This window comes from Anabrus simplex, chromosome 4 (genome assembly GCF_040414725.1).
Source record: "Anabrus simplex isolate iqAnaSimp1 chromosome 4, ASM4041472v1, whole genome shotgun sequence".
Taxonomy (NCBI): Eukaryota; Metazoa; Arthropoda; class Insecta; order Orthoptera; family Tettigoniidae; genus Anabrus; species Anabrus simplex.
Window position 1 is genome coordinate 251,301,552 of NC_090268.1, and position 24,152 is coordinate 251,325,703.

The 24,152-nt window shown below is 43.2% G+C and overlaps 1 protein-coding gene across 2 annotated transcripts in view; it reads right to left on the minus strand.

Annotated features, from left to right (window-relative positions):
- Positions 1 to 24,152, minus strand: part of LOC136871860 (SLIT-ROBO Rho GTPase-activating protein 1) — a 597,464-nt gene that overhangs the window by 338,009 nt on the left and 235,303 nt on the right. Inside the window, exon 1 of one of the 2 annotated variants that reach the window (XM_067145502.2) lies at positions 905 to 1,041. The exons of the other annotated variant lie outside the window; for it this stretch is intronic. Coding sequence (XP_067001603.2) covers positions 905 to 977 — 73 coding nt within the window. The 5' untranslated portion in view covers positions 978 to 1,041. Of the gene's footprint in view, positions 1 to 904; positions 1,042 to 24,152 lie in introns of those variants that run through there. 2 annotated transcript variants of the gene reach the window in all.

Here is a 24,152-nt window from a genome sequence, read left to right on the forward strand (position 1 = left end):
AACATGCCGTTGTGCGCATAAAGTATTTAGCTAGAGTCAACCTAGCAAAATACCAAAACCCGTTACGCAACAGAAGAAATTCTGTAGTAAAAACAGCGTAACATTTTAATAAATGGGCAGCTAAAGCGCAGAATGAAACAAGAATGTTCACACAAAATAAAATTGAGTAACTTTAAGAATGGTGGGTATGTAATACTTGCTTTTGACAGATTGAACTCGAAACAACCGGCAGGTCATTCACTCACATGTTTCAAAGCCCATATACTGACACAGGATCCATTAGAAAGTTGAATGTGTTTTAAACGCTATATTTGTACCTACCATAGTCAGTTTCGGAATGGAGATAATAGACGAAATAAGGAAAGAGAATACCACGTGTGAACTAATGGGCTTATCTCAAGTATTCGTGGGAGTAATGCTTAGTCCCAATTCAGGGTCGGGAAAGAATGACTGTCAAGCGTGGTTTAGGAACATGGAAACAATGGCTTGCTTCTCTCTATAATGGAACGTAGCCTACATTGTTCAAACTGAATATGCCCGCCATTTTGTAGGAAGAATTTAATAATGTTTTAAGGTACTAAACTGACAGCAATGTACTGTCGTTTAACTTGAAGTAACATACTTCCCTCAATACCTTGTGTTAACAACACAGAATGAGGCGGTAAAAAGTGACACAAAGACGTATGCAATCATTTCGCGTATATTTATTAAAAATGCTGTAATGGAATCGTTGCCCTCGTTGGCCGTAAAACATAATACCTAGCGCACCAGCCCTACCCATTGAGAACATGCGGCGACGTACACGAAGCAGCCAGACAAGCAACCCCCTACTGGTGAGTGCGTATTGATTTGCAGAGATTATTTTCTGCTCCAGCTAGGGATGCTGGGTGTGGTCGTCTCGTACCTGGAAATACATCCTTCAGCTCCGGACTGTTACGGATCCAGCCATTCCTCTGTTGGATGATGCACTGGAACATGGTCCCGGCGAAAACTCCAGTGTCAACAACACAGCACACCACACCACCACACAGACATCACATCTTCCTGCGTTCACATTGACTGGCAGCAGCCGGGACGGGATGCTCTGAGCCTGGCCTTGCTCGGCCGTGAACTCGGGCTAGTTCGGCTACTTCCGCTCCCCGCTCTCCTCGTCTGGCTGTTTGGTTGACTGCTCTCAACTCTCACCATCCCCGTAACTCAAAATGTTAACAACAATGGTGGGGTGTCCCATGGTATTCAACCACAAGATCGATATACTATACATTTATGATACGCGATGTTCCTCGCTCAGGCAATAACTTCAAAGAGAGTTAGAATGTGACAATGCTTGATAAATACATATCCCGCCCCTGAAAAGGCCAATAAGGAGTACACACGTCTATCTTCGAGATGAGTAGCGAAGAAAACATGTCAATAACACGAAATAAGTCAACCACCACACATGTCAATAACACGAAATAAGTCCACCACCACTGTTTCGCTCAAGAAGCCAAACACCCTAATCACCCCTTGTGGGTGGGGGACGCAGACGAAGAATACACCCACGGTATCCCTGCCTGTCGTAAGAGGCAACTAAAAGGAGCGACCAAGGGATGACTGAATTAGAACCACGAGACTACTTGTAATTAGTACTATCATGCGAGGAAAACCATGGGTCACTGCGAGTAGTACCACTATATTAGGTACACGGTAGGTTTGTGATTAGTAGCAACAGAAGGTGAATCAGTATGGATTTTACAGTAAGCGTGATTAGTACCTCTATATGCGGAACACCACTGGATTACGTTGCCTCTGATTAGTACCATTGTGAGAAACACCGCGGGTCTGGGCGTTGCCTGTGGTTAACCCACTATGTGAGGAACACCACGAGACAGTATGCGTCCCTGTAATTAGTACACCTACAATATATGAGGAACGCCATGGGTTTGCGTTGCCTATGAGTGGCGCCGTAGTTTACGTAACTTATGATTAGCACCGCTACAAGAGAAATACCATGGTTCTTACTTTCCTAGCGAAAAGTACCATTATGAGGAGCCGCTGACCCGGATTCTGCCCTTTAGACAACAAGCATCATCGATTCAGGATTGTGTTTTAGAAGCAGCCCCTTGGCCAGTATACGCTATTGTTTTAAGATGGTTTCTGGGAGTGGGCCATTGCGGGTCGAATCCACTAATTAAGATCATAATCTTCGTTCATCGTCTCTTTAAAAAAAAATCTGGTCTGAGGATAAATTTTGGAATTATTTTAAACTTTCAATATTGTGAGCTGGACCCTTTGATTATTTTAAACTAATATTCAACCATTCATTCTTCATCATCACATTCTGAATTCTGGTCAGTGGATGGGTTTTGGATTTTTAAATTGTCATTACATTTCGTCTCATTTTGTACCATTAGGGGCCGATGACCTAAATGTTAGGCCCCTTTAAACAACAAGCATCATCGTCATAATCATCAAAAACGTCAATCTATGTTGAAAACAGGCATTAAAATTTAGCAATTACCATGTCGCTGGCTTCTCACCAAGGAGATCGTAGTTCGAGCCACGGTAGAACCACGTTCCCGTGCTTCGGATTTCACGTAAAACTAAGGTTCCGTGGCTTTATGATTTAAAATCAATAGCCACGTTAAATTCCAAGCTTGTGCTTGCATGCACTAGAAACTAGCAAAGCCGATCTTCATTAGAGACCCTTATGCCTTTCAGCGTTCAGTCTGCAAGGATCTGTGGCCTCGTTAAGTTCAACACTTCTTATCTTGAAGCAACTGAAATCTGACTATAACCATCGTCGCCTTGGTCTCCCTCTGTTTCTCCTACCCTCCACTTTCGAGTCTATAATTCTCCTAAGTAATCTATCACCCCTCATGACATCACCATCGAAGTCAGTTCATGCGCACAACCTCATCCATCGAGTTTTCTTAATTTAACATTTATTTCCTCGTTCCGAGTATCCTCCTGCAACTGTTCCGACCTCTCTGTGTCAGAAATTATTCTCGGTAATTTCATGTCTGTTACTTCCAACTTAGTATAAAGATACCGGGCGAGTTGGCCGTGCGGTTAGGGGCGCGCAGCTGTGAGCTTGCATCCAGGAGATAGTGGTTTCGAGCCCCACTGCCGGCAACCCTGAAGATGGTTTTCCGTGGTTTCCCATTTTCACACCAAGCAAATGCTGGCGCTGAACCTTAATTAAGGCCACGGCCGCTTCCTTCTCACTCCTAGCCCTTTCCTATCCCATCGTCGCCATAGACCTATCTGTGTCGGTGCGACGTAAAGCAACTAGGAAAAAAAGTATAAAGATATCCAGTTTACCCAACTTTCAGTCCCGTACAGCAAAGTCGGTTTGAAAATAGACCGATTTAAATTAGGCCTATGTTTCGTCCGAGAGCTTCTTACAGAATATCGTTGATCTCAGAGGCGAACTCACTGCATTAGCATTGCCAGCATTCGAAAAATCACGGGCTTGTAAACTTACGGGTTCCTAAACTCGATTCAACTGTACGACAGCAAAATCAAAAATTCCCAAACTAGAAATCAACTAAAATAAATCCGAAGTTTTCCTAAAAGTTACCTTGAAACAGATTAAAACAAATTCGCCAATAGCCAAAAGCATATACAAATGATGATACAAAAATTAATTTTCCTCATTCAATTTGAGCATAGAGGTTATTACTGTATTTATATTTAAATGTTATTTTCCCTGACACAATACCCGACATGAATCAAGTAAGATTATTTGGATACTTCATAAACATCAAATTATAGGTTTGAGCTAACACGAGTCTCATGTCCCTTACCGGTATCTTATTTTATCTTTAATTAATAGACTAAGATGTCAAGTTACAGTTTTATTTTCTCAGCAACTAAAAGAAAGGAGGCTTTTAGTTCAGTGTGGAATAAAACAGGAACGTGTTTTTCAATTTCAAAATTCCCACAAACTTTGACCAGTATTCGAACCGAAGCCACCTTGGTGTGAAACCAGTGCCCTCAGTAATTAGCTCAGGTATATCGTTGTCCACCTCTGCGGTGTAGTGGTTAGTGTGACTAGCTGCCACCCCCGGAGGCCCGAGTTCGATTCCCGGCTCTGCCACGAAATTTGAAAAGTGGTACGAGGGCTGGAACGGGGTCCACTCAGCCTCCGGAGGTCAAATGAGTAGAGGTGGGTTCGATTCACACCTCAGCCATCCTGGAAGTGTTTTTCAGTGGTTTCCCACTTCTCCTCCAGGCAAATGCCGCGATGGTACTTAACTTAAGGCCACGACCGCTTCCTTCCCTCTTCCTTGTCTATCCCCTCCAATCTTCCCATCCCCCCGTAAGGCCCCTGTTCAGCATAGCAGGTGAGGCCACCTGGGCGAGGTACTGGTCATTCTCCCCAGTTGTATCCCCCGACCCAATGTCTCACGCTCCAGGACACTGCCCTTGAGGCGGTAGAAGTGGGATCCCTCGCTGAGTCCGAGGGAAAAGCCAACCCTGGAGGGTAAACAGATTAAGAAGAAGAAGAAGAAGAAGTAACTAAAAGAAAGGAAGCGTTTAGTTTAGTGTGGAATACAACAGGGACGTGATTTTTAATTTCCAAATTCCCACAAACTTTGACCAGTATTCGAACCGAGGCCGCCTTGGTGAGAAACCAGTGCCCTCAGTTATTAGCTCAGGTATATCGTTGCATCGCGTGTGCTTAGCTATACATTATAGCCTACGTGTTGCGAAGCTGATACGATAAAAGATGAGCTTGGTGTTAATAAAGAAAGATCTTCATTGGGGTAATCATATTAACGTGGTACTGGAAAAGATCCAAAGGGAAAGCAGCACGGTTTGTTCTGGATGATTTCCGACAAAGGAGTAATGTTACGAAAATGTTGCAAACTATGTGCTGGGAAAACTTGGAAGTAAGGAGACGAGATGCTCCACTATGTGATATGTTTCAAGATGTGAGCGGAGAGATGGTGTGGAATGACGTTAGTAGACTCCATGGCTAGCGTGCTGACCTTTAGTCACAGAGGTCCCGGGTTCGATTCCCGGCAGGGTCGGGAATTTTAACTATCATTGGTTAATTTCGCTGGCACGGTAGCTGGGTGTATGTGTCGCCTTCATCATCATTTCATCCTCTTCACGACGCGCAGGTCGCCTACAGACGTCACATCGAAAGACCTGCACCTGGCGAGCCGAAGGCGTCCTCGAACACTCCCGCCACTAAAAGCCATTCGCCATTTTTTTTTCAGGAGACGAATAATTTTGAACGGAGCTTTTGATAGTAGGAAAGCTTATAATATGAAGATAAAGTTGGAATTCAAGAGAGCAAATTGGGGCAAATATTAATTTATAGGACGAGGAGTAAGGGATCGGAAAACATTATCAAGGGAAATGTTCGATAAATTTCCAAATTCTTAGAAAACTTTTAAGAAAAAACTAAGTAAACAATTGCTAGGGAATCTGCCAGCCCTAAATGCCGATCCTTTATGACTGATTGATTGCTTGACTGACTGATTCTCCAAAGGCCTGCATGATCTGTACAGGAATTGGCTTTGATTTATATTTCGCTTGTACATTTTAGTTTTGTTACCTCATAATTTAATAATAGATAACAACTATATAGGCCTATTAATGAATATCCACAACTTGTTTCCAGTCATTCGACCGGGTCAGGAATGGAATGAATGAAGCCTCCATCTAGCGGCGAGGATAGAAACTGTGCCGGCTGCCGAAGCCTGTCGCACTCCTTCGGGGGAAAGATTAATGACTGACAGATGAAACGAAATGATATTGGAGAGTGTTGCTGGAATGTAAGGTGACAGGGAAAGCCGGAGTTCCCAGAGAAAAACCTGTCCTGCCTCCGCTTTTTACAGCACAAATCTCACATGGAGTGACCGGGATTTGAACCACGGAACCCAGCGGCGAGAGAGAAACCTTCACTTCTCTGATGAAATTAATGGCTACACTTTTAGCAGTTGATGATATTATTATTATTATTATTATTATTATTATCATTATTATTATTATTATTATTATTATTATTATTATTATTATTATTATTAAATAAAGATGCTTCAAAAGGTTTGGTTTGCGATGCGCAGCTGTGAGTATAAACAGCCTTCGTTCCTCATGGGATGATGTCACCTTAGAAGCAATGCGTCAGCTGTCATTAGAAAAAACGTTTTTAAGTGTATTATAAGAAGTAATATTGGTGTTAATTAATTAATTAATTAATTAATTAATTAATAGTAATCAATGTCGGTTCCATAGTATTGAGGTAGCATATTTGTCTCGTATTTTCTTATCCCAAGACAATTCTCAGGTACCGGGCGAGTTGGTCGTGCGGTTAGGGGTGCGAGGATGTGAGCTTGCATCCGGGAGATAGTTGGTTCGAATCCCACTGTCGCCAGCCCTTAAGATGGTTTTCCGTGGTTTCCTATTTTCACACCAGGAAAATGCTGGGACTGTACCTTAATTAAAGCCACGGCCGCTTCTTTCCAACTCCTAGGCCTCTTCTACCCCATCGTCGCCATAAGACCTATCTGTGTCGGTGCGACGTAAAAAAAAAAAAAATCTCTGGTATTATAAGGATTTTAGTTCTGATCTGAGACTTGAAAGTGGCTGAGAAGCAAAGTTAGTTAGGCAGTCACTTTCTGTACTCAAGAGAGTGAGATCGAATCTCGGCGCAGCCAGTTGACATTTAAGATTGTTAGCAGGATTCCTGGCCCTTTTGTGGGTGAAATTTCGGCACTTCGGGCGTCCCTTAAAACTTACAGCAATTGAAGGAACGTTAAAAAGGCTACGGAACATACATTTTTTTAAACCATTCGTATAGTTTCATGAGAGGCAATGAACCATGCCGTAAAAGGTGATGTTGCAGCTCTGACCACCGCCTCTGAGTAGACAGCAGTCGACTTAGGAACAATCGAGGATTTTCTGAGTCGCCAAGACTAGGTTTTACATATTAACTGCAGCCTGAAAAGAAGTGTAGCGAGTACGTTCTGAAAATTATCACTTCCAAAACTGTAGTGACGTCAGTTAGGAGCTTCAGAGGCCTGCCTTTTTTCTTTTTCTTTCTAAAATGAACAGTTATGGAAGTATGTGCTCCTCTCTACTAAATACCGCGACAAGTTGGGAGCCTTGTTTACAGTACGCCTTCCATCTTTCATGCCATCACTACTAGATTTGGTCTGAATCTTCTACAAATGGACAAAAATGAATTACAGAAGTGGTTGTTAACTCCTTCTGAAACATCCTGAGTATGCGTGAGTATCGTAAAATATGGATTTATCTTCCCATTCAAACAAACATACGGTGGTAGATAAGGTTTGGCAAACACTTGTTGATTTGTTGAGAATGAACTACTCTGATAATATTTTTATCAGATTTTTTCTTTAGCTGTTCCTTCATTCAGAGACATGAGGCAGCATGATGATTAACATAATACACACACAGTCAGACACTTAGTTCCTTCCTTTCTGACAGACAACTGCCATTCTTGCGGTTTTTTTTTTTTTTTTTTTTTTTTTTTTTACAAGTTGCTTTACGTCGTACCGACACAGATAAGTATTATGGCGACGATGGGACAGGAAAGGGATTGGAGTGGGAAAGAAGCGGCCGTGGCCTTAATTAAGGTACGGCCCTAGCATTTGCCTGGTGTGAAAATGGGAAACCACGGGGCTGCAGACAGTGGGATTCAAACCCACTATCTCCGGAATACCGGATACTGGCCGCACTTTCTTGCGTTTTCAGCGCAGTCGATGCTAACACTACTTCTCGGTTCAGACTGCTACGTAATCGAACTAACGAGACTTAGGCCTACTTTACTTTCAGTGACTCGACGTGGACTTCGCCATTTTAAGAAGTATATGGGAAGAATACTTACTTACAAGACACTCAGCAACTGTGAAGCGACGTGAATCTACCCCGTCTTCAGTCTTCATCTAGCTTTCAATGTTATTGATTTTAAATCCCACTAACTACTTTCACGGTTCTCGAAGACGCCGAGGTGCCGGAATTTTGTCCAGCAGGAGTTCTTTAATATGCCAACAAATCTGCAGACACGAGGCTGGCGTATTTGAGCACCTTCAAATACCACCGGACTCAGCCAGGATCAGAAGGCCAACGCTCTACCGGCTGAGCTATTCAGCCCGGCCCCTCTAGCGGTGAAATAAGATGGTCAGTTCTGAATGTACTATGATGCCAAGTGAAGAATTATCACGTGATGCAGATGGCGTTGTTGTAAATAATATTAGTGTAATAATAAAAATAATAGGAATAAGAAAACATTCAAGAAAATACTACAAAATATAGATGTGATTTCAGCTATGGTCTTTATTTAAATGATCTTTTACATCTGATGATGAACCAACACAAGCACTGTCCATCATTTTGACTGATGTTCCATCCCTACACCACAAATACAAAGTTCTGTAAACCAGCTTCAAGTTCAAATGTAAGACATAAGATGACACCACAGCATAGAGGTGTGATGATACACCCCCATTTTCACTGAAATCTCTCTTTTTTAAAAAAAATTGGTGTTTGCATCCTTATTCCGGGGAGGTTTTCAATTATTTTTTCGTCGCTCAAAACTGGTAGGATACGCGTCGGACGCGCGTCTTTTGAATTCTAATTGTACTTCCCCACGCTTTAACATTGGAAGTGATTTGGAATATTTTCTGAAATCTTCCAGTCACACTAAGGCGAATGCAGGGACAGTTCCTAGTATCGGCCATGCCCGCAAACCCTCTCACCTTCTCCGATACAAATCTCCTGGCCAGGAAAGGCCCGCCTTCCCCTTCAGGAGAGGAATGGTAATATTTGGCAGCAGCAGTCCCCGTTGTGTCGGTTTTTTTTTTTGGTTTTTTTTTTTTTTTTGCTAGGGGCTTTACGTCGCACCGACACAGATAGGTCTTATGGCGACGATGGGATAGGAAAGGCCTAGGAGTTGGAAGGAAGCGGCCGTGGCCTTAATTAAGGTACAGCCCCAGCATTTGCCTGGTGTGAAAATGGGAAACCACGGAAAACCATCTTCAGGGCTGCCGATAGTGGGATTCGAACCTACTATCTCCCGGATGCAAGCTCACAGCCGCGCGCCTCTACGCGCACGGCCAACTCGCCCGGTGTTGTGTCGTTTAACAGTGGCTGAATGTGAAGCAGACCTACATGAACCCCACTCAAGAACCCTTTGCAAAGGAAAAATAACCGAGGTGAGTTCAATAATCAAACCCGGGATACCAAGCTTGTTTATGGAAACTGGATCCAATACAAACTTTACAAAACCGAGGAGCGAGTTGGCCGTGCTGTTAGGGTCGCGTAGCTATGAGCTTGCATTCAGGATATGGTTCGAATCCCACCGTCGGCGGCTCTGAAGATAGTTTTCCATGGTTTCCTCATTTTCACACCAGGCAAATGCTGGGGTTTTGTCACGTCCGTTACCTTCTGAATCGTAGCCCTTCCCCATTTTGTTGTCGCCGAAAACCTTCGATGTGTTAATGCGACGCAAAACTACTATAAAAAATAACAAACTTGAAAAAAAAAGTCTGAAAACGTCAGCTCGCAGTCTAATATGTTGAAGGAGGCCTTCAGTATTCTACTTTGTTCATAACATGTTTGTTATCATTCGCCTTCCGTTTCAGCGCAGCTTGAGCAGCTTATTTTATTCTCTTTTAATTTGCTTTACGTCGCATGGCGACGATATGGTAGGAAAGAAAGCGGCCTTGGCCTTAATTAAGGTGCAGCCCCATCATTTGCTGGTGTGAAAATGGGAAACAATGGAAAACCATCTTCAAGGCTGCCGACAGTGGGGTTTGAATCCACTATCTCCCGAATGCAAGATGACAGCTACGTGACCCAAACCGCGCAGCCATCGCTCGGGGAGGTGGTTTTCTTCCGTTACAGTTTAGTATAAATTTTGTTGAAATTAAGCTACAAGAGGACAAAAAGAGAAGTTAAGAAAAGCAAAACCAGTGAGCCCACTCTTTTGCAGGCCTAATGTTATCGGGATCACGGTCATGAGGCCTCCAATGTTGCAGGGAATACGAAACACATTCACTGGCCGAGATTCGAACCTATGTGGAAATACTTATATCCGCGCCAAGAGGGGTCCATAACCAGTTTCGTACATCAGACAATGGGGGAAGGGGAGGGGGGGGGGGGAAGTGGGAGCGTGATAGTTGAGTGACATTACTTGCTTCTCAACAACGCACCTGCAGTTCGATTCCCGACATGGATATTTTCAAAAATGAAAATCACGTACTTATGGTTCGGATTCCACACAGAGCTGGAAATATCGTGACTGTGCTCACTATATCAAGAATTAAACGCCGGGCTGATTAGCTCAGACGGTACAGCGCAAGATCAAGTAGGAACTCCTGCACCTCAGCGCCCCCGAACACAATAAAAATAGCTACAGGGACGTAAAACCAATAACATTATTATTGTATGTACTTGTTTAACGCCGCATCGATAAAAACAGGTCTTGTGGCGAGGATGGGATAGGACAGGTATAAGACTAGGAAGGAAGCGCCCGTAGCTTTAACTGAGCTACATTCAGAACCAGAGTTTTCCAGGAGTGAAAATGGAAATTCACGGAAAACCATCTTTAGGACTGCCGACAGTGGGGTTCAAACCCACTATCTCCCGAATGAAAGCTAACAGCTACGTGACCTAAACCGTGCAGCCAACTCGTTCGTTATATTATTATTATTATTATTATTATTATTATTACTACTACACATTCCAGAACTAAAAGCTGTTACAGAAACCTCACTAAAACTAGGTGTTACAGCACAGGCAATGTTTAAAATAATAATAATAATAATAATAATAATAATAATAATAATAATAATAATAATAATAATAATAATAATAATAACCTCCCCGCCTGTTTAACTCGCCGCTGTATCTCCGCCTGTGCTGTTATCTATTCAGAACTGACTGAACTATCTCACATTGTAGAAGTTTTACATTTTGGGACCAGATGTTCCTAGCATCTATTTTCTAGTGCTACCGTGTGCTGAGAAACTCTAACTACCTCGAGAATGTTCGTATTTGGAAGCTGGGTGACCTAATCAAACTTCAATTGTTTATTTAGTATTTTTGAGTTATCATCACTGTAATGAAATTCATCCACCAATAAAATCTTCGATATCAAAATCTTTCCATCCAATCAAAGATGATATTACAGAATTGATGTAGAAATATCTGCCAGCTCCCTATAAAAGCTTTGAATTTTTTTAGCAAAGTCGTCTTGCTGCTGTGTATGTGATTTAGGACCGAGAACATCTCATTCGGGAGATTGCTGGGCCGAGAGCTGGCATGAAAAGGCGGCAATAAACAAAGATGTGGCAGAATTTTAACTATGTAAACCTTGCTGCGTGTGAAGATAGGGAAGATCCCTGCGCTCCCCCTTAGTAGGTATCTGTTAGGTTCTTTAATTTTTATGAAGGGCTTTCTGTTTCTAATTTGATGTAGAGGCAGTCACCGGACTTTAAAATTACTCCCCTAATGGGGATTTGGTAAAATGTAAGAACGCACGAGTGTCTTCATTTTTTGGGTGACCAAGTTTCAGTCTTTCTAAATTCAAACTCCTGTTTTCGGATTTTAATAATTTCTTCCCTTAGTCACCTTGTAGTATGGCTTAGATTCTGAGCCATCGGGCCTTATGCCCAGTTAGATGTTTTGGTTAATTTGCATTTTTTGGAGTGCTTATGTGTTTCATTCAGCCTCCATTCTGATATTGTTCCCGGCCTTTCTAATTAACCGTTAACAATTATTTTATCTTTCTTTTCCCTGTTCTGGCCATGTTCTGTTCTGGCTTCGGCGTCTGTTTATTTCGGAAAATTTCGATCCTTTTTTTCGAGTGATACTTCCTCATAAGACAAGGGTAGCGAAGATAATTAATTAAATTTTAAAAGCAAAATGCTTTTCTTGTTTCAAGCGTCTGAGTGTGAGACGTTTAACATGAAGGTAATCTACTGGCCCTATAAAGGGCGCGTGTAAAGTGATTGTAAACCGGGCTCCTGGGTTCGATGTAAAGTTGTAACAGAAGCCACGGCTTCTTTCTCAGATCTGTATTGATTCCACTTTTCCAAATTATGTACAGACTAGCTGATATCTTTGCAAAGTGTACAATTATGAGATTTACGGGTCGGTATTTATTTTTTTCGAGATGGGAGTTCTCCTTCCCTATGTTGAACATTTTCTGAGCTGATGAGCTCCTCCATTCTGAATTTACTGAGCTTACGTACTCCACTATTTCAAAGTTTTCTGAGCATTCGAGCTCCCTTGTTGTATATTTTCTAGCTTCTAAGTTATTTTGGTGAAGCATTCCTTTGTTTAATTGCTGTTGTTGTTGCTGCTGAAAAATACAAATATAGGAAAGGAAAGGAAATAAAATAAACATTTTCATAGATTTTGTGCTTGGCTCCATGGCTAAATGGTTAGCGTGATGGCCTTTAGTTACAGGGGTCCCAGGTTCGATTCCCGGCAGGGTCAAGAATTTTAACCGTAATTGGTTAAATCCCCTGGCACTGAGACTGAGTGTACTGTATGTGCCGTATTCATCATCATTTCATCCTCATCACAACGCGCAGGCCGCCTACGGGCGTCAAATCAAAAGGCCTGCACCAGGCCTCTCCGGAGGCCACACGCCATTTCACTTCATTTCATATATTTTGTTAGCAATATTTAAACTTTGGTTTATGCTCTGTCCAGCCATTCACCCCTCACGCTTCTTTTCTTCTCTGCACCACGGAAATGTCCGTAATAATATTAATAATAATAATAATAATAATAATAATATGACGCGCGGCCTCCGGAAAGGTCTGGTGCAGGTCTTTCGAGGTAGTGGAAGGTAAAGGAAAATGATTTCACTATTCGTAACTAGAGTAGTAGCGCTTTGCATAGTCGCTTTGACCGCAAGAAATAACCGCGTACCGTCCGGCTCCTTGGCTGAATGGTCAGCGTAGTGGCCTTCAGTTCAGAGGGTCCCGGGTTCGATTCTTCGCTCGGGAACTGGGTATTTGAGCTGTCCCCAACATCCCTGCAACTCATGCACCATCACAACAATCGCCCACCCTCGTCGGAGGGCCTGCCGTGCCTGCCTAACAATGACTGCAGCAGGCTAGCAATAACACGAAGTTGTTATTACCCGGTACTCATTTCTGGTGCGCACCCCATAGTCAAGTGCCTATCCATAGGTGTAAATCTGTTTTTTTTTTTTTTTTTCCTGACGAATAATCGGAACCATGTCCTTCCGGGTAAACCGAGCATGCATCAATTTACATCTCTGTTTTTCCATAAGTAGTGCCGAAACCGAGAACTGCGTGTAGTCTAAGTGGATTAGAATGCCGGAATTTCATCTAGTGTGCATCTACTGTAAACAGCAGGGTTCTATCACATGTGGGGGCGTGATGGCCGAGTAGCATGGTCACTGCTTCTCACCAAGGCCGTCACAGTTCGAAACCCGGCCAATGCATGTGGAATTTTTGAAGTGAAAATTCACGCTCAGTGACCGACTCCACGAAAACCAGGATGTCCCATGGCTATGATCACGATATCAACTGTCACATGGTGACATGATATGAATATTTGAAGTCTGAAACAAACAGGGCCTGTAACGCAGTCTTTTCTTGGACTCACGTCACTGATTGGTGCAGCTGGTGGACTGTTCCGTGTACAGGCTTAGGGCTACTACGAAGGCAGGCGCCACCAGTTGTCGACCTTGACATCACTGCCTTATATGATTTTATGTCTGATTCGACTTCAATAGCATCAATGCATAGGCCTTCGTCCATAACAGTTGTTCCAAACCATCTTCTTCTCGTCCACTTTGTTATCATAGTGCTCCCATTTATCCAGGGCATTAAATTTACAAATTGTTTTACCTCGTACCGACACAGATAGGCCTTATGGCGACAATGGGATAGGAAAGGGCTAGGAGTGGGAAGAAAGCGGCCATGGCCATAATTAAGGTAGATCCCCAGCATTTGCCTTGTGTGAAAATGGGAAATCACGGAAAACCATCTTCAAAGCTGCCGACAGCGGGCTTCGAATAATAATAATAATAATAATAATAATAATAATAATAATAATAATAATAATAATAATAATAATAATAATAATAATAATAATAATAATTGATTACACTTGTCATCTACTTCTGTCGTGACATTAGCAGGTTCAGATATTGAAAGTTCTATCTAACTGATCAGCCTAAAGCACTTTCGATTGTTGGAGGCGGCAGGTGAAGTACCGCCAGACGCATCATTCGATCGGCTTCCTCCTGGCGTTGCCAAGGCGACCGTCTGTTTCTCCGGGCTCGTGAGCCGTTCTACGACAGAATCTTAACGCCCTTGTGCGAGAGTCACAAACCATACTGTACCTTATTTTTACAGGACGATCTTCTGAATCAAATGTCACGAACTGTTGTTAAAATCTTATTAAAAACAAGCATTTTTTTTAACTTAGTGCAGAACTGGGCAAGTAATTTTATTGTACAACTGGAGCAATCTGTCACTTATGGTTGATGTATAAAGAAATACTGGAGTTACTGTTGTATCATGTTGCTTCATACAGACACCATAGTTCATATACTCATGTTCTATATACACTGACTGACAGTGACAATGCAACACCAAGGAGGAGTGGTTCGAAAGGGATGAAAGTTGGGGAAAAAACAGAGACGGCACGGATGAATAATTGATGTTTGTTTCAAACCGATATGCAGGTTACACAATGCGCACGGCATCGACTCAGTAGGATGTAGGACCACCGCGAGCGGCGATGCACGCAGAAACACGTCGAGGTACAGAGTCAATAAGAGTGCGGATGGTGTCCTGAGGGATGGTTCTCCATTCTCTGTCAACCATTTGCCACAGTTGGTCGTCCGTACGAGGCTGGGGCAGAGTTTGCAAACGGCGTCCAATGAGATCCCACACGTGTTCGATTGGTGAGAGATCCGGAGAGTACGCTGGCCACGGAAGCATCTGTACACCTCGTAGAGCCTGTTGGGAGATGCGAGCAGTGTGTGGGCGGGCATTATCCTGCTGAAACAGAGCATTGGGCAGCCCCTGAAGGTACGGGAGTGCCACTGGCCGCAGCACATGCTGCACGTAGCGGTGGGCATTTAATGTGCCTTGAATACGCACTAGAGGCGACGTGGAATCATACGCAATAGCGTCCCAAACCATGATGCCGCGTTGTCTAGCGGTAGGGCGCTCCACAGTTACTGCCGGATTTGACCTTTCTCCACGCCGACGCCACACTCGTCTGCGGTGACTATCACTGACAGAACAGAAGCGTGACTCATCGGAGAACACGACGTTCCGCCATTCCCTCATCCAAGTCGCTCTAGCCCGGCACCATGCCAGGCGTGCACGTCTATGCTGTGGAGTCAATGGTAGTCTTCTGAGCGGACGCCGGGAGTGCAGGCCTCCTTCAACCAATCGACGGGAAATTGTTCTGGTCGATATTGGAACAGCCAGGGTGTCTTGCACATGCTGAAGAATGGCGGTTGACGTGGCGTGCGGGGCTGCCACCGCTTGGCGGCGGATGCGCCGATCCTCGCGTGCTGACGTCACTCGGGCTGCGCCTGGACCCCTCGCACGTGCCACATGTCCCTGCGCCGATCATCTTCGCCACAGGCGCTGCACCGTGGACACATCCCTATGGGTATCGGCTGCGATTTGACGAAGCGACCAACCTGCCCTTCTCAGCCCGATCACCATACCCCTCGTAAAGTCGTCTGTCTGCTGGAAATGCCTCCGTTGACGGCGGCCTGGCATTCTTAGCTATACACGTGTCCTGTGGCACACGACAACACGTTCTACAATGACTGTCGGCTGAGAAATCACGGTACGAAGTGGGCCATTCGCCAACGCCGTGTCCCATTTATCGTTCGCTACGTGCGCAGCACAGCGGCGCATTTCACATCATGAGCATACCTCAGTGACGTCAGTCTACCCTGCAATTGGCATAAAGTTCTGACCACTCCTTCTTGGTGTTGCATTTGCTCTGTCAGTCAGTGTATTATTATTATTATTGCGTCGCACCAACACAGATAGGTCTTACACCAACGAGGGGTAGGACACGGCTAAGACTGGGGTGGAAGCGACCGTGGCCGCTTGGTGTGAAATATGGGAAACCACGGAAAATCATCTTCAGGGCTGCCGACAGCGGGGTTCGAAGCCACTATCTCCCTAATGCAAGTTCGCAGCTACGTGACCAAAACCGCTTAGCCAACTCGCTCGGTGGTCCCATGTGCTTAAAGTGAAATTAGCTGCCTCGGTGGATCACTGGTCAAGTGTCCGCCTCATGATCCTAAGTTTGCAGATTCGATCGTGACTGAGGTACGGTAGTCGTTTTTGGAGGAGCGGTCAAAAATCTCGGCACGCCATTTCTGGCAGCGTAGTCAGAACCACCCGACAAAACTGAAGTCAGTCATAGTACCCGTTCAGTAGAATTTCTCTTTCGTTCCTGGCCAGCAGCGCAGTCGGAATGTCCAAACTGGCAGGCAGGCAGGCTGCTGCTGCTGCTGCTGCTGCTGATGATGATGATGATGAAGATGATGATGATGATGATTATTATTATTATTATTATTATTATTCGGGAGATAGTGGATTCGAACCCCAGTGTCGGCAGTTCTGAAGATCTTTTCCGTGGTTTCTCATTTTCACACCAGGCAAATGCTGGAGCTGTACCTTAATTAAAGCTACGGCCGCTTCCTTCCCGATCCTAGCCCTTTTCTGTCCTATCGTCGCCGTAAGATGTATCTGTGCCGGTGCGACGTAAAGCAACTTGTAAAAAAGAAATGTAATTATTATCCGACTCTTTGGCTGAGTGGTCGGCGTACTTGTCCTCGGTTCAGAGGGTCCTGGGTTCGATTCCCTGGATTTTGATCAGGGCTGCCAGCAGTGGGGTTCAAACACACTGTCTCCCGAATGCAAGCTCACAGCTGTGCGCTCCTAATCGAAAGCAAGAATCGAACTGAGACCAAGCAGAACGACAGCGAAAACTCTGATCTGATAAAATTATGGATGGAAAAGCCCGCCTGGTGGCCATGATCGTTAAGGCGGTCTGACGCCGCGGTTAGCCGGTTCGAGGTCCGTTGGTGAAAAAGAAGGAGAGAAAAAAATCACCAACAGAATGTTGGCTGGCAGGGTAAGGGAGACGGTGGTATACTATTTCTAATATCGGGCGAGTTGGCCGTGCGGTTAGGGTCGCGCAGCTGTGAGCTTGCATCCGGGTGATAGTGGGCTCGAACCTCACTGTCGGTAGCCCTGAAGATGGTTTACCGTGGTTTCCCATTTTCACACCAGGCTTCTTCTTCTGTGAATCTGTCTTGAGACAGGTATCAACTGGACAGCCTCCATGATACTCTGTCCTGAGCATCTTGCTTCAGTTGTTCACAGCTTCTCCCTTGTTTGACATCTGTTAACATTCCAAATCTTCTTCTTCCTCTTCCTTTTCTTCCATCTATCACCCTCTGCTGAAGACAATTTCTACATACTATGTAACCTAACCAGGATATTTTCCTCTTCCTTATCGTTTTCATCAGGTGTCTCTTCTCTCCTACTTTTCTCAACACTTAATCATTTCTCGTCCACTTCACTTTTTCCATTATTCTCCACAACCATATTTCAAAACTTTCTAAATACTTTCTTTCTTTCTTTCTTTCTTTCTTTCTTTCTTTCTTTCTTTCTTTGCGAACCTCTTTCTTAAATCAATAGGGATTGCCTTAGATGTCAAAAGCCCTCTCAACTTTCCGAAGGCTTCTTTTCCCATAGATATTCTGCTTCTTATTTCTTCTCTACAGCTTCCATTCCATGCAACAAACTTCCCAAGTCTCTGAATGGCGTTAGTTGTTCCAATTTCTTTCCCGCTGATGTTATATTAACAGCAATCTCCTGCATTCCTATTCCAAACTCTTTGCCCACTCTCAATATTTTCCAACATGACTTGTAGATCTTTTTCTGATTCCGCTAATACCGCCACATCATCTGCGTATTTCATTGTCTTTATTGGTTCTCCTCCCACTCCAACGCCTCTTGCTTTTTCCAGGGCCTTCTGTATCAGTTTTTCGGCATATATATTGAACAGAGCCGGTGACATGCAACATCCCTGTCTCACTCCTCTTCCGATACCCACTTCTTCTGTTTCATATTCATGCTGGGGCTGTACCTTAATAAAGCCCACGGCCGCTTCCTTCACATTTCTAGGTCTCTCCCATCTCATCGTCACCATAAGACCTATCTGTACCGGTGTGACGTAAAACATATCGAAAAAACTATTTCTAATCACTAGGTAACGTGACAGAAGCCCAGATTCAATTCCAAACCTCTCCGTAGTGCCCATATCAAGTGAGGATATGTGTCAATGTTGATGGTGATTCGTCCGTCGATGGTGACCTTTTGGTGTTATTCGATAGGAGTAGGCTGTGTTGATACCGGGTTTCGATCTCTCCCCACCTCATTATCATCATCATAATCTCACACCCAGACGTACATGTCGCCCAACAGCGTCAAATAGAAAGACCCGGACCAGGCGAGCCGAACATGTCCTCGGGAACTCCCAGCATGAAATGCCAAACGCAAAATAATGGTTGCAAAATTCTATTACCTTACTTTCCCCCAGTTAACTCAGGACGAAAACTGCGAGTTAGAAGACTGGTTCGTGTCCTCATTTCCATTGTCCTGATCCTCTTTATACAAAAAAAAAAAAAAAAAAAAAAGAGTTATCTCCGTACAGGCCATGAAGGCCCTTGGAAGGGTGGAAGGTAAAGGCTTCCACTATCCGTAACCTCGGCACTTGATGGGGTAGAGTGGTTAGCTCTACGCCGGGTCGCCTTTGCCCCCAGGAATTAACCTGGTACTCATTTTTGGTGTAGGCTGAATGAACCTCAGGGCCACGTGCACCTCCGGAAGTGGAAAGCTCGTTTCTTAAATTTTACGACTTCCTGACGGGGATTCGAACCCACGTCCTTCCGGGCGGACCGAGCACGCCTTTACCACCTCGGCCAGGCAGCCCCTGATCCTCTTTATCACAATCAGTAAATTATTTGACGGCATTTTTCCTACGCCATTCATCTCATTACTCCTCTTATGACATTGACGTCAGGAAGGGCATCCGGTCGTAAAAACTCGCAGCGAATATTCGTCTCACTTTATACCCGACCCCGTAGAAAAACATTTTTCCTACGACCTCTATAACTTGTTACACCTGTGGCTGAAGCGTGGAATACACTGATGATATCACTTGCCTATCGTAACAGGCAACTTAAATGGGTGGCTCTCCAGGATCTTTCAACCTAGGAGTGTGTGTTGCAGTCTACCTGGTTCCTAGTTGAGTCTGATATTGCTTCCACTTGCTTTTGTCAGGGTCTTCGCTTTCATCTTTCCTATGTGATCTACCTTGATTAATTCTTGTTCTCTTTCAACACCGACGTATTAGGTGCGCGAGGTCTAGGGGTCTTTTATTTTCACGCCCTTCGTGGTCCTTACTATCTTCGACGAAGGGTCACACCTCTTCCTCTCTGTCTTATAATTCGATTTTAGAGGAGGTTACGCAATATGATGAAGTCACACAAACCATTTCAAGGACAGCCATGAGAAATTGTTTCCTCAGACAACGTGCATTGGCTTCGTTTGACAGCCCTCTAAGGTACTAAGCTACTCTGACCGGTGCAATCGGAGGTATTGTACTATAGTACAGATTAACGAGCTCCTAATCAGACGTTTAATATAATAACAGAGGCCATATTCAGTCCTCATCACTATCCCTAGCTGAGCCAATAGATTAAAATTCACAGCTCCTAAGTCAGGGTTTCTGTGGTAGGGTGGTTAGTTCCTCCCGGGACTGAGTGGCTCAGAGGGTTGAGACGTTGACCTTCTGACCCCAACCTGGCAGGTTCGATCCTGGCTCAGTCCGGTGGTATTTGAAGGTGCTCAAATAAGACACCCTCGTGTCGGTAGATTTACTGACACGTAAAATAACTCCTGTGGGACTACATTCCGGCAGCTCGGCGTCTCCAAAAACCGTAAAAGTAATTAGTGGGGCGTAAAGCCAATAACATTATTAGTTCCTCCCACTCCTCCACCAACCAACAACACAGACCACGCCCAGTGCCGCGTAAGTTCGCAAATTTCACGGGATAGGGATTTCAACATGGCCATGCCTTTGTCACGAAACTCCACTAAGTGATACAAAATGGCTCGAGAGGTTTGTGCCACTGATAGTAAACTCATTTGGCAACATCTGACGTTTGATTGTTCGCTTCCGTGGCATATCGGTTAGTGCTATTTGTTGCCGTCCTTAAGGGAGCCGGGTTCGATTTCCAGTCCTGCCAGGGATTTAAGAATGGTAGGAGGTTGGCATGTGTTCGAAATGGTACTAGCAGCTCACCTCCACTGTGGGTGAGCCTCACGAGCTGACGAGGACAGGAGTTTACTATACTTCCTATATTTAATGTATGTGCGGTGGTTATGCAGAAAATATAATTCGAAATATAATCTGAGTCGGAATCATTTAGTAAAAGTTCTTAGAGAGTTGGCTTCGCGGTTCGAGCCGGACAGCTGTTAGCTTGTATTCGGGAGACGGTGGGTTCGAACCCCACTGTCGGCAATCCTGAAGATGGTTTTCCGTGGTTTCCCGTTATCATAGTAGGCAAATGCTAAGGTTGTAAATTAATCAAGGTCACGGTCGATTCCTTCCAACTCCTAGCCCTTTCCCGTTGCAATAAGATTTATCTGTGTCGGTGCGACGTAAAGCAAATAGTAAATTGCATTAAAGACTTTGGTAGACTTACCTTAGTTTCTAAAATAATTTGAAAAACAAATGGAAATCAGTGTGTGGGCTAATGAAAATAACAAAAAAAAAAAAATAAGTAGTTTAAAAATTGTGTCATTTTAATCACCAACATTATTTCTCAAATTTTCTTGCCGTTAACAAACAAGTCATTACATAGTGAAACAGTCGTAAAGATTAATCAAATAAAAACATTTTAAACGACCTCCCGGAATACTTATTCGTACTATTGAGTAAAAAGGAGATATACTGTAAAATATCTACCTCACCTTGTATTCATTGCTATAACGAAGTTGACGATTCTTTGCCAATTTCTTCGCTTATAATATTCTGATTAGAATAAGCAGCTAAGTTTATGATGAACTAATCAGCATTTGTTCAGTTAGTTAGCATCGCTCCCAGTAGGAATCTTCTATTCTTTATATGCCTCTTTCCAAATCTCGCGTAACGCTTCTTGATGGTGATTCTTGATTTAAGGGGCCAATATCGAGGTCATCGGTCCTTATAGCCTCATTAAATATTTTTAACACTGACTTACACCTCTGTTCTCACCTCAAGATACTAATAAAGAAGAGTTAATACTGTAAGCAATTTAACACAAGCTGCCTCTGTCCATCAGTAGTAGAGTGTTAGCTTCCAGCTCCAAAGATCACGATTTAAATAAACTAGGCAGAGGTAGACTGATTTTAAAAGGTAGGAAAATCTTCAATCGGCATGATATCGCATGTGAAAGATATCTGATGACACATTCTATATTTAAAAGAAAACAAACCCTTGGCGCAACAGCCTTTTATTATTATTATTATTATTATTATTATTATTATTATTTAACACCAAAGCAAACGTGACGCACGTAAAATGAATAGAGCTTGTATGTTTCTGCTGAAAAGTGCCAAAACTCTAGGTGTTTTCCATTTTCATTGGCGCAGTTTATTGGTCGTTGTCTTTTTGTCCTCAAGTTAGTGGGTTCGATTCTGGCTGAGGTCAGTGGCATTTTAGGGTGTTTAAATGCGAACAGTCCGTGCCATTGGCTTCTGAAACGTTAAAGAAATCCGTGGAACAAAACTTCGTCTCTTAAAAACTTACAGCTACTGAAGGGACGCTTGTTTCTTACCTTCCAATACAGACCTTCAAACATTCGACGAGAATAATCCGTTAATTCGACACACCTCTAAATGCAGATGGCTGAATGTCTATTTCGAGAGTTCAAAATGCTTTATCTCGAATAGGTACATAATTTGTGAATGGGAGCTATAGTCCACGAATGTATGAAATTAGCTACAGGTAAAATATACAATTACAGCATTTTATTCATAAATGCTCATTTGCCAGAGATGCGGATGGTTAGTTCCAAAGCATTCATACAGCGTAGTAAAAGAAGTAATGGCATAGAAAAAACTCCATAACAAAATATTACATAACGCTATTTACGACCAAAATAATGAAGAAATTTCACGCATCAGTCATGCATTCTCCAAACATAGTTAAGATTTCCTTTCAGTAGGTATAAATATGTATAACTCACGTGCAGCGGGTAACTTTATATCAGCAATCAAGGAGAATCAATACTCACCTAGAAAAAGAAAAGAGAAAGGAAAAGTCATTAATATTAAAGCATACTATTGTGCATTTTATTCATTTAGCAATGGCGAAGTTTGGGCTCGTGGCCTTTTTATTACACTTACACCACGGAAATTACACGGTAATCACGGACTGTTTATAAATTAAATTAGAAAACAAAAGATAACTACGCTAAATAAAATATTGAAGAACAAATAATAAGGAAAGAAAACAAATCTCAAACATAAATAAATAAATAAATAAATAAATAAATAAATAAATAAATAAATAAATAAATAAATAAATAAATAAATAAATAAATAACAATTGTACCAGGGGTACACCTTCTCCGGCTATTTAAACTGCGCGCCTTCTCTAAGGCCATCTATGTAAACAAATTTGAACTTGTGAAATCCCAGAAAATTTTGTCTTGTACAGGTAGATGTATCCACCATCGGTTTATCACCCTCCCCCCTCCCTCTCGCGGGCTAAACTCTAATTATTTCATAGAGTAGTGTTTATTTTTGAAGTTTGTAACCCTGGTCCTGAGGATTGTTTTTTTTTTTAATGTACCGAAGGAATCCAGCCTATCAGTAAAGAGTTATGGAATCTTCCCCTTGTGGTACTATAAAAGCAGGGCAATTCAGGCCCATATTGTCTGAATTGTTCCTGTGATTGTGAGTGCGACGTGTCCGGAGGGAGGCAGAGACGAGGCATGCGCAAGGAAGGTCCAGCGGCTCAAGGTAATGGCAGATTTTACCTAGATATGTGATAGCTCCTGCGGGTAGTTTGAGGGGAAGGTTTCAACCTCTTTTCTTTCAATGCAATTTTGTAGAACTGGTGGTTTAAATGTAAAATTTTCGACAAGTCTGAGGACTCTGTTCTAATCCTACTGGGAAACATGTAATTTAAGGGAACAAAGAGTGATGACCCTCTGTCGTTTCCCATTCAACCTTGCATTGGGTGACTAAAGTTTTCAAAACCTATAAATTTCGTAAATCAAGTTTTGACATTAATGTTTCTCATTTAGTCACCCCGGTGCTGTATAGGATTAGCCTCTGTATCTTTGGACCATAAGCCCACTTAGGGTTTTACCTATTTCTAGAAGGAGTGCAGGTGTTTCGCCTCCTTGCATTTTGTTTATGGCCGCTTATGTGCAACCATTTTCTTTTGTCATTAAGGCCGTTTAGTATGGGCGATTATGCCCCTGTTTATTCGGTAACTGTTTCTGCGTCTTGGTTCCCTTTAGGAACAGTGATTAGTATCTTTGTAATTGTGGAGTGATTGATGAGCACTCTGATGCGAGGTCACCCGATAGGTTTCCTAGTGTAATTTCTATGTAGCGAAGGAAACTGATTGCCTCTGCGAGGCTAGACCATGGTATTTGGAGCACCGACTCCTGAGTAGTGTAACTTCTTGGAGCAAAACCTGCCCTTATAAGATATTTGTACCTGCCTAGAGCATGTATGCTCCTTTCTATGTAAATTAACTAACTGATAATGATCTCAAATGTTGTACCTAATTTTCGGGCTTCTAAGTCCCTGTTAATGTTAGAGCTGACGAACTCATTAATAATCTGTTCTACTGACTTGTTATTCTTTCAGATTATCAATGTACAAATTTTAAACAACAACAACAAAAAGGAAAGAAATAAAATTTTCAAATTTGTTATCTTAAAAGTTGCTCTAAGTAATCCCTTGTCCATCTTCCTAATTCTCTGCGAACCACGGAAATCCGTGTGAGCTTGCATCCGGGAGATAGTGGGTTCGAGCCCCATTGTCGACAGCCCTGAAGATGGTTTTGCGTGATTTCCCATTTTC